Source organism: Hylaeus volcanicus, chromosome 4 (assembly GCF_026283585.1).
Source record: "Hylaeus volcanicus isolate JK05 chromosome 4, UHH_iyHylVolc1.0_haploid, whole genome shotgun sequence".
Lineage (NCBI taxonomy): Eukaryota > Metazoa > Arthropoda > Insecta > Hymenoptera > Colletidae > Hylaeus > Hylaeus volcanicus.
Genome location: NC_071979.1, coordinates 14091880 through 14102868, shown reverse-complemented (window position 1 = coordinate 14102868; position 10989 = coordinate 14091880). Strand labels below are relative to the sequence as shown.

The following is a 10989-nucleotide window of genomic DNA, read 5'->3' as shown; positions in this document are numbered from 1 at the left end:
TAATCGACACCAATTTTATCAGGAATACTTTTGTGTATTTTGATTCAACATTAATAGCAGTCAATACCGAAGGTTAAGAATATAATATTATTTATTTAAAAAAGTACGTTTTACAGTATGACGTCGTATCTGTATTATAAATTATTATTCTTTTTATCATTTGCATAAATGTAGCTGAAGCGCACGTCCTTCGAATAAAAGAAACCCATTTCATTGTGATGTACAGTTCATTTTGATCTTTTATACTTATATATAACCCATTACTGAATTTTATTATTCATATATTAATATTTCTATTTTTATAATATTATTGATTTTCCAATATTGCTGAGATTTGAATTTCTTGGTAACTGGTTAACAATTTGTTCCACTAGTTGAGCTTGGACATTATTAGAACTTTGTTAGACCGTAGCATCTAATCATTGAATTCATTTCATGTTTGCTCTTAATGTGACAGACAGTTGTTTCCGCAATTCACTTAAAGAGTGCGAATTTTTTCGCGCGATGCGTATCCCTGGTTCGCAAATACTGCACCTGTTATCAGATTCTTTGAAAACTCTTGCACTTACAACCTTGGTACTTGTACGTATCTCACTGTAATTCTATTATACTTCCAAGAATTCGAAGTCTAGGGCATACATTTCAGATACATGCTCCAATTGTTTTCACGGAAAACATGCAAATGCTTCCGTGGTCAATTGCAGTGGGGTGCGATAAAATAGTAAATAATAACGCACATCTAAATTATCACTATTGTAAACGAAAAAGGCTTGCAAATGAAATTTAGTTTTAAATGAGAACTTAAAATTTTGACCACACTTCGTTCGACTACTGTACGAGTATCGATGGATAAAAATCATTCTACTCTCGTTTCTTGATGTTGCCCAAGAATGTGGAGATGTTTCATCATTTCTTTTATGTTTTGTATTGTCGGTCGTACATGTGATGATAATCTGTGATGTACGATTCAAGTATTTATATCTGAATGTCAAGGTAAGTAGACACATGAAATATCAATAAGCCATTATCTATAGATTCTGCACTTTAAATTGTGTACAATAATTTATAGCAAATATGATGGGAAAGTACTGAAAAATGTGGTTAAAGTTGTAAGCCGAATCGTAATTTTCTGACTTTCAATGATCATAACTTCGAAGTGAGTGCATGAAATTTAAAAATTCCAACGGTATTTTGCAACACATATTGCAACATTGTTATGGTACTCCGGATTTGCGCGACATCAAACATCCATACATTTACCTGATAACTTTCTCAACCGATATTTTATCGAAGAAATATCATCCGAAGAAGAAGGGGATGAAATTTAATAACAATTTTTCATATTGAATCCACTTAATTCCGTTTTAGAAGTGAGTTACAGTATAATATTAAACATATTTTGAGGAATATTTGCCTCCTAATACGTTATCTCAATTTGTTGCGTTTTATCGATACTAACCAACAATCTGAGCAATATTTCTTTGCATATCTACTTTGCATCTTTGCATCTATAGAATGATCCCTCGTTAATGTTTTAGGTGTTGGGCGGGGTATAAATTTGGCACTTTTTTAACATCCGCCTTTCGACATAATCGCACCAATGATTGTCTCTATATTAATTTTCATCGATGTGTATACGTGTATACGACAATTTTTCGTACAGTAGTATCATCAAAATTTCGTACTGTCGAAGCTGTGTAAATATGTCTATGTTCATTCGTATCAGTACGATGGGAATCACTAAAACGTAGACGTGCCTGGTTTAATTACGATGCTGGATATTCCTATAATCTTTGTATTTTCTGATTATATCTGTGTTTTATTATCTATTATCAAGGGTTCTTGAGAAATCTTTAGAATTCTGAACGTTCTTGTGTGAATAGACTAGGCGACCCATAAGACAAAACTATTCCAAATAATATTTACGTGAAGTTACAAGTTGAGGGGATGCAATTGCTCCCTTGGGTTTTATTCAAATTTGAGAATCCCTTATTTTGGAAACATTCGTCTGTAAGTTCTCACATGAATTTTTACATTCTCTTAAAAGAATTAATTACATTGTCTTCTATTCAAAGGAATAAATTTAACTCAATCATTCAAATTCAACATTTTTATATAATAATTATTGTCTATGCTCATGACGTTACGCAGGTATAAGAATTCTTTTACGAACACCTAGTTTCTCGCAAATATGCAATCGACGTATCATTTATAGATACAGGGTGGGACAAATAAAGTTTTAACAGTTATAAACATTGCGGATATCGACTTCAACTTTTTTGTCCCATTTAAATGAGACGGGAGGCTGATCATTCGATATCCAAACAAATTTTCTTTGTTGTTCAAAGAGGTCAAGCAAGACGTTTCATTTTTTTAATTAGACAGTGTATACATTTTTCTTGTATTTGAATAAATGTAATTAAACATGATTAATTATATGACAACAAATTAAATATGACTCACTTTGCACATTTAAAGACATTATAAGTACGTTTAGAAACAAATACTTTAAGTTATTTAGTTTTTGTGGCATACATTCATTCTGTGTAAAAGTTTCTTTAAATGGTTTAAGTAAATCTTAAAAGTATTAAATATTACATATAAAAGTTAAATACATTTTTTCTCTTTAATTATTCCACCTTCAAGCCTTTGATTAGCACAATGCTTTACTTCTCTGTCTTTATTTTTCAATTACTTTATATTTAGTGAGTGAGATTTATTTATAAGGTTGCGAAATTGTATAATATTGACAATATCATGTTATACTGACTGTAACACTTAAAACGGGCGTATCCAGGAAGGGTGGGCCAGGTGGACGAAATTTAAAATAAAACAGGAAAAAACTATAAAGAACAAATTTCTTTCAAAATTAATTTCGTTTTTAAATAAATGGAGTTCTTCTTTTTGTTATTATTATTGCATGTCTCTCTCCTACTCCTCGTTCTGTTTTGAGCTGGATACACCCATACCACCTAATATACCAGTCTTGCATTTGTTTGTTCTTTACATTCATTTAATTCTTCCTTACATTACTTAGCATTTGCATTTGATTAGATACTTCTCATTAAAATTCACCAATTAGGGATGCCAGTAGTTTAATGGGGCCCCTATAAGCTCGGGTACCTCGGGATTGCTAAACCCGTACTGTAGCTACAATTAAACATAGCTACAGCCCCTGAGGGCATATTTATCTCTAACAATAAGCCTCTCTTCTTCTACTCAACTATACGATATCTGATAATTTTCTTTTTCAATTCTGTCAAGTAATAGTCTCCAGATGATGTATCAGACAGCATTGTGATGCAATGGTCTCTGTTAATTGGATGTCGTAATAAATATTTTGTGTAATCGTATTTGTTAGAAGTGTTTTGCGTACGTGCTTCAGGAGTTTGATTTCAAATAAAACACAAATGGTGTAAAATATAGCCAAATTATTTTACTTTAAACGAAAGTAGGCATTATTAAGATTAAATTTGAATGTCGAGGACGTTGACTGTCCACCGTAATTTGTTATTAAAAAGTAAAATTCTAAAGCTCCTTTTGGGAAACACTTCATTTTTTAGCGAAGGGGTTATCTATTTTAAATAAGACCAAGATCCGTGTAAGTGTTGCAAAGAAGTTTTAGAAAACTTTACATTACTTAGAAACGACATCGGCGTAATGATCTTCAAAATCTCAAGATTCATTGCGCCTGGATTTCTTCGTATTGGACGACTTTAAAGATATCGTTTACGAAATGAAAACGATTTATAAAGAAAAATAATGGAAACAAGTACCTCGATATCTCGAACAATATGACTGTTTGCCACTAAACATGTAATATGTTGCGCTAAAAAATTCATTATTCTTCATAGAAATCACATTGAGCAAGTTGTGTAATCTTATCAATAAGAAATATTAGTAAATACAATGATACAATTCATTCCTATTGCATTCATTTCTAAGAATCGTGATGACATCTTACACAAATATTATTCATTATATATATTTATTATGTACTTGAATATCCACTTAAGGGGTTGTTAATTTATGAACAATTCGTTTGCAGAATCTCGTCTATCATGATCATTTTCCACTGATTTATTCGATGGATATAAATACACTGATACGCTAAATTTTAAATCAATCTCAAAATATTTGAAAAGGTTATACAAAGTATCATACTATATAATTTTAAAGCAACTGTTTTCCCCTTTCATTTAAATTCGTTTTGATTTTATCTTGTTTCGACAACAAGAGTAGTTTTTTCTATTTTTGCTTCGTCGACTAGTCAAAAAGTGACAAAAATGTTGTCAATAATTAATCTCATGTTCAAGATTTATTTCAATGGAATAAATCGATGAAAAGTCACGATAGACGAGATTCTGCAAACGAATTTCTAAAATAAAAATCATCATCATGTTAAAAAGCATCAGCTTTGAAACATTTATAAACAATTTAATAAAAAAAATAAAAATGAATCATTCATACATTAACTACTCTTCGAATGCATACTGAAAAACATTTGTTGCGAAAACGTAAGATAAATGATAAATATACTCTTTTACTTATTCATAACTCTTGGAAAGTGAATATTAAAAATTACATCTTATTAATAAACGGTAAAAATATCCGAAGAGATACAAACAAGAAATTAACAAGACACTACAACCTCCTGAAATCAACTATCAATGCTAAATATTATTTATAATTATTATTAGATGTAAAAAATTGGTTTGTCTAACCATACGTCGTTGTCTGTTTTAATTATTTATAAATAATTAATCTCGTATGAATATAAGTATAAAGGATGTAACTCACAGTGGTATATGAATAAATTAAAAAGATTCTTGGAAAATCATCCTCCATCCCCGCATATATAGCAAAATGAATAGAGAAATAGCGTTTAACTTTGTTTTTAGAATGTTCTCCCTCTCGTTTCGTTATTCTGTTCTTTAGTTTTTCCCTCGGGACTTCGCGTATTCTGAAAACACCAAAGATTTTTCTTAATAACGAAGTGGGGATCGTCTGAAATTCGATTGTGATAACAGACTCGCTGATAACCGACGTATAAAGTGTAGTACACCGTGGTTAAACTCTCATTCGATCTATAATGCGCTGAAAAGAGGTTGGAGGAGAACATCAGCGCAGAGAGCTGTTTTTCTACCCGGTGGCATCGTCACGTTCCATTGCTATCTCTGTAAGTACTGCATCAATGAAATCATACTTCATAATTGCTTTGATTTTAGTATCGTAAGTGCAGTTTGAAAATATCTCAAGTATCCGTAATTCCATATAATACCTCTATTGTCAGTATCTCAAGTAGAAATATGATTCACCAGTTAACGTCAATTATAAAATGTCCAGTTAGAGTAACTCAGGGGGATATACTCTTTTATTTCTGTATCAGTGTCGAAGCGATTTTCATTGATTTTTTCGCCAAAGTACTTGACGTAAACATTTGAAATATGGTACATTGGTTTATACAAGTATCCATGAGGTTCTTTCAAATTTCAAACTGTTCTGCTCGATTTATTTTTAAGTCACGTTCGAACTAATGAGTCAGTGAGTTTCATTTATAAGGGTGCGAAGTCGTATAATGTGGCTGTTAACACCTAAAGTACCAGCTTTGCATTTGTTCGTTCTTTATATTCATTCAACTATTGCGTTACACTCAGAGCTTTAGGGATATTGGTACACCTGTGCACGTTTGCTTCTACATTAAATTTACCATTACGATCGCAATACTTTTTAGAATTAAAAATATACCATATTAAAGTGATACAGTATATGAGTATGTTAAAATCGACTTACAGATCAAGATTGCTTTGGTTTGCGAGTGCCGATTAAAACAGGCAGAAATTCATTTAACATTTATCGCTTTATCAACAGGTTAAAAGAAAATTGACAAAATCGAATTATATTATATTATTTTCGAATTATGCTTTTAATGGCCCGACAAATAATATAGTAATTTTTAATGAAGAGAAATAGAAAATTTAATCAATAGAATAAATAGAAAATTTAAAATAATATTTTAATTCACGCTACTAACAGCCAAAAGTGTTTTTTATATGTTTTGAGATACTTAAATTTCGAGTTCGATTAACCTAACGGAACTGCCTGTGATATAAACTGTTAGAACTTTGATAATTTTGACATTTTTTAAACATGATTTAATAGAAATATTTGAAATACCTTAGACAACAAGAATATCGAAAAAGACTCTATTTTTTAACCCAGAAAAAAAGTACTATCGTTATGGCTGCCATGCTCACAATTATTTACTTCAGAAAATGCAATTAAACGTGAAATGCGTAATTTTTCAAATAATTATTCCTGTCATTTTTATTTTACACGGATAGTTTTACCCATGTATTATTTTCAGTCCAGTAAAGAAGAAATAAGAAATATGGAAAAATCGCGCATGAAACGATGGCCGCAATATATAGCAGCGTTTACAGGTAATTCAAGAAAGAATATTTTGCGAAAGAAAGTGATTTTTTGCGCTGACTCGTGCGATTAATACCAATATTTACAGTTGTATTAAATTATTCTAATCGTAGACTCAACTATTTTGATGTTATTGTAGTCTGTAAGCGTTCGACGAGTATAATATTTGAAATAACCGGATTTAACTGTGAATAATTAATCACTCCTAATAACGAATAACTGTTCACAGAGTTGGACAAATATTATTCTGAATAAAGAATACAAATTCCATGTTTCTTTGTATGAGTAAAGACAAATGAATCTTTTAAATACGCTCCCCAGAACAGAAATGAGAAAATGTCTTATCTAGACACAAATGTCGAATAACGCATGAAAATGTAAACACGATTCGCGTCGTTATTTGTTCAATCAAAATTACAATCTGCATTAAACGACGACATTATATTCCACGGTGAAACAGCTTTATATGTAGTTAAAAGCTCGATAACTCTTCAGTGAAGTAAACGTTGGAAATAAGTGTTCTCATTCATCATTTATTATTTGTATAAAATTTTGATTGTCTCTAACATAAAGCAAACGATGTTCAGCTATTCGTACGAACGCATCTAGAATTTAGAATTTATTTTTAATTTAATTCAGATTTTTAATTTATTTTTCAATTTTTGAATAATTTGTTTAAAAAATTTATTTAATAATTCGTCGTATAGTATCTTTATAAATATTTTCTGAATATACCTCTCATTTTGGAACCGTTACCGTGTTCTAACCCCCTAAATACAAATGATCGCTAATATAATTACAAAGATATTAAGAAATGCTATCTCTGCTTAAATTATTCAGAAATCATCCGGAAGATCATGAGTGGTATAGTTTGTTTCTTTTTTTTTTTAAATAAATAGTAAATTTACCATATAAAGCCACAGAATTAATTTCTACACCTAATTATATTCCCACTTGACGCCAAATCTACAATCTTTTTCTTTTAAATACAGCCACCTTATCGATGGCATCGGCAGGCTCTCACATAGGCTGGACATCGCCGATACTACCGATACTGAAGTCTCCAAACTCCCATTTAGTAATATCATCCAGCGATGCCTCGTGGATCGCCTCGTTCGCGCTTCTTGGTTGCATACCTGGCAATGTTATCGCAGCCTTTCTAGTAGATCGTTGCGGTCGTAAGGCCTCCCTTCTGCTGGCAGCGATACCATTCACTGTCAGTTGGATCCTAATCATCGTAGCCCGGACTCCTTACATTCTCTACATAGCTAGATTCATCGCCGGGATCGGCACTGGCATGGTCTACGTCACCTGTCCGATGTACATCGGCGAGATAGCCGACAAGCAAATCAGAGGATCCTTGGGATCCTTCATAAAGCTGATGGTCACCTTCGGAGAGCTTTACTCCCACGTAATCGGACCGTTCGTGTCTTACGATACCTTGGCCTACAGCTGCATTCTAATCCCGATCATCTTCTTCCTGACGTTCATTTGCATGCCAGAATCTCCGTACTATTTGTTGATGAGAAATCGCGAGGTCGACGCGATGAAGAACTTGGGGCTGCTGAAGAGATACGCCACGCAAGACCAATTGCAAGAGGACATCGAGCAGATGCAGAAAACCGTGATTCGCGACCTCAACGACAAAGGACACTTCTGGGACCTGTTCAACACCCCTGGCAATCGAAGAGCCGTGTTGATCGGGTTTGGTCTCCAAGCTGTCCTTCAATTCAGCGGTTTGGCCGCGATCGAATCGTATACCCAAGAAATCTTCGAAGCAGCCGACGACACGACTCTATCAGCTGCGGTAGTCGTGATCATCCTAAGCGTTCTTCAGCTAGTAGCTGGGATGGGGGCAGCTGCCTTGGTGGACAAACTGGGAAGACGACCGTTGCTTTTGTTCACGACTTTGCTCGATGGATTGACATTGACCATCACCGGTGCATTCTACTTCTTAAAGTATCAAATGTTCGTGGACATGTCCAACGTTGGCTGGATCCTTCACACCTCTGTAATATTCTACGAGATCTTCGTCGCGTTAGGTTTGAATCCATTGTCTTACATGATGCTGGGAGAACTGTTCCCTACCAACGTGAAAGGATTTGCTGTATCATTGGCGAACATGTGGTCCGGTCTTTTAGCGTTCGCCGTTTCGAAACTGTACCAAGTGATCTCTGACACGTGCGGAGTTTACGTTTCCTTCGGTTGGTTTGCGATCAGCTGTTTCCTTGGGATGATTTTCATCACCTTCATGGTACCGGAGACCAAAGGAAAATCGTTGATGGAGATACAAGAGGAGCTTAATTTTAAGAAGAAAAAAGTAAGAGGCACGAAAGGACAGCAGGAAATACACGTAAGTACGTTAGCTTAAGTCGAGGAAACCACTAAACTATATTCTTGATTTCCTTCGTTAATTTGTGTAAGCTCCTTGTCAATCGCTGCGAAGCGTTATTGTCATCAATCATTATTATTGCTAATCGAATCAATCAGCGATCGTTAAATAGTCCGTGATAATCGGGCTGAGAAATGAATGAATGAAAAGCGTCCAAGTGTCGTTATTAGACTGCGGATATTTATCCAAATTCGTATATTTACAGATACAAAAAACGAATTGAAACTTAAATGAAAGTATGTCTTCTGAACGATATAACGTCTATATTACCGTTGATATTTTACATACTTTTGCATTTGTGCGCATTCTCATAGATATCCACGTATTTGCATTTGCCATAAATGCATAAACATCCGCAGTCTAATAATTATAAAATGTAGACGCAAACCGAAAACGAGAATAATTTGAAAAAGTTATACATGCCATACACCGTTACGAAAGTGAGCGTAGATATATTATTTTTTATATGGTTCCTAAATTTTTCACACTTTCCAATGTTTACACTTTAAAGTTCATTTTCAATTATATTATTATTCTCTCGGAATGAAAATTTATTTCTTGGTAGCGAAAGGATAATTTTGAATACTCGATTTTTTTTATAAAAGTGCATCTTTGTTTTTAGTATGCCGTCTAATAGCTAATTCTTTAATCATCAGGAAACGTGAATTATTTATCTCGCGCAAACAAGTGTCTTTCACGGGAGACGTAACACACAGATTTATCACTATTTTAAATAACCGTATGAAATTCTATGCGTCATATAAATCCTGTGTAACGTAGACGAAAGACGCGAATTAAATTCGACGTAAACGCTTTGCACACATTTACCTGTTTGCACGAGACGCTGTGCATACATTTACTTGTTTGCGCGAGTACGATTATGTATCAATATTTTGCACCGATAAAAAGCACGATAAACTCTTGCAATTAGTTGGTCTTGTCAACGTTCTTCGTAGCAACTTTTACGATGGAGAGTGTGGTTCTTTTTCTTTGTTATTCATGATTTCTTAAAGTTCATTGGAAAAATCGAATACATACTTAGAAACCACGCTGTAACATTTGTGCGCTAGTTAGGATTTCGATTGTGGAAAGAGCAAACTCGCATGATCATCTTCTTTCCCTTTTAGGCAGGGTTAAACGTTGAGACTGATAGATATTAAATTAATCGTAAACTATATATTTATTCATCGCCAAGTATTATGACAAAATAAGGAAAGGAGAACTGATTTTTATATGATAACAAATTAGAATACTTCACAACGTCACTTAATAGCAATGCAATTATTTAATCCGTGGATCACCACAGTGCCAAACGTTAAACAATGTATTTTAGACGTTTGTCGACCTCTGAATTCATTTAACATATACGGAACCGATCTCGGAGCATAAAATAAGCTTGAAGTTGAAAGAAAATTGATATCAATCGATATCAATTGATATCAACGGTTATATCGATATAGTATAATTATATAATTACATACAACTGTTCTAATTATATATAATTATACAATTATATCATAACAATTACAATTATACAATTATATTGTATATAACGTATATTGTTATAATTATATATTTGTATTATATATAAAATAGAGATATAAAAGTTGTATTTATATGTAATATAAGTGGCACAATCGTATCAATTTTCGTATGCGTCATTCACTTATGTGAATTATATATTAAATTACTTATTTATTCGCCTTTTAAATGAAACTGTGCCATATATTGACATATGGCATTTACAACATTGGGTGGTCTGCGGATTGAATATTGAAATTTTAGAAGGTAAATATTCTTTCCTTATGAGTGAATAGTCTGGCGATTAGGAACATCTATTATCCCTTTGAGGCAGGGTGCAAGAGAGATGATTAATAACATGATTACGATTAAACGTTATCAAAGCGCGCCGCGTATTGTCGCGAGTGTTTCGAATTGCGCGCACCAATTGGCCCTGATGCAAGAAGGATTTAGTTGAGCACCGTAGCATGACTAACTTTGTACAATATACACACAAGCGAGAGTGAAACATATTACTATAGGAATAGCTTCAGCGCAAAATATATGTGGGCTGAAATTGAATATTTGTTATTATTAATAATGCGTTATCGCTTAGTGAATAGCGACAAGTTTTCGTATACGTATATCGCGCTGCACTCCAAATA

At 33.2% G+C, this 10989-nt stretch overlaps 1 protein-coding gene across 1 annotated transcript; it reads left to right on the top strand.

The window, feature by feature from the left end:
* Nucleotides 1–5075: 5075 nt before the first annotated feature.
* On the top strand, nt 5076–10975 carry LOC128875660 (facilitated trehalose transporter Tret1-like). The gene is made up of 3 exons (XM_054121444.1): nt 5076–5179; nt 6368–6443; nt 7425–10975. Exons 2-3 carry the CDS (start codon nt 6392–6394, stop codon nt 8801–8803), a joined length of 1431 nt encoding a protein of 476 aa, XP_053977419.1. The 5' UTR covers nt 5076–5179; nt 6368–6391; the 3' UTR covers nt 8804–10975.
* The last annotated feature ends 14 nt before the right edge of the window (nt 10976–10989 follow it).

What these genes read in the sequence shown, in the direction of transcription:
- LOC128875660 (XM_054121444.1), top strand. Translation starts at nt 6,392, where the DNA reads ATGGAAAAATCGCGCATGAAACGATGGCCGCAATATATAGCAGCGTTT. An exon ending in ATATATAGCAGCGTTTACAG is followed by an intron (nt 6,444 to 7,424) that starts GTAATTCAAGAA and finishes TTTTAAATACAG; the next exon opens with CCACCTTATCGATGGCATCG.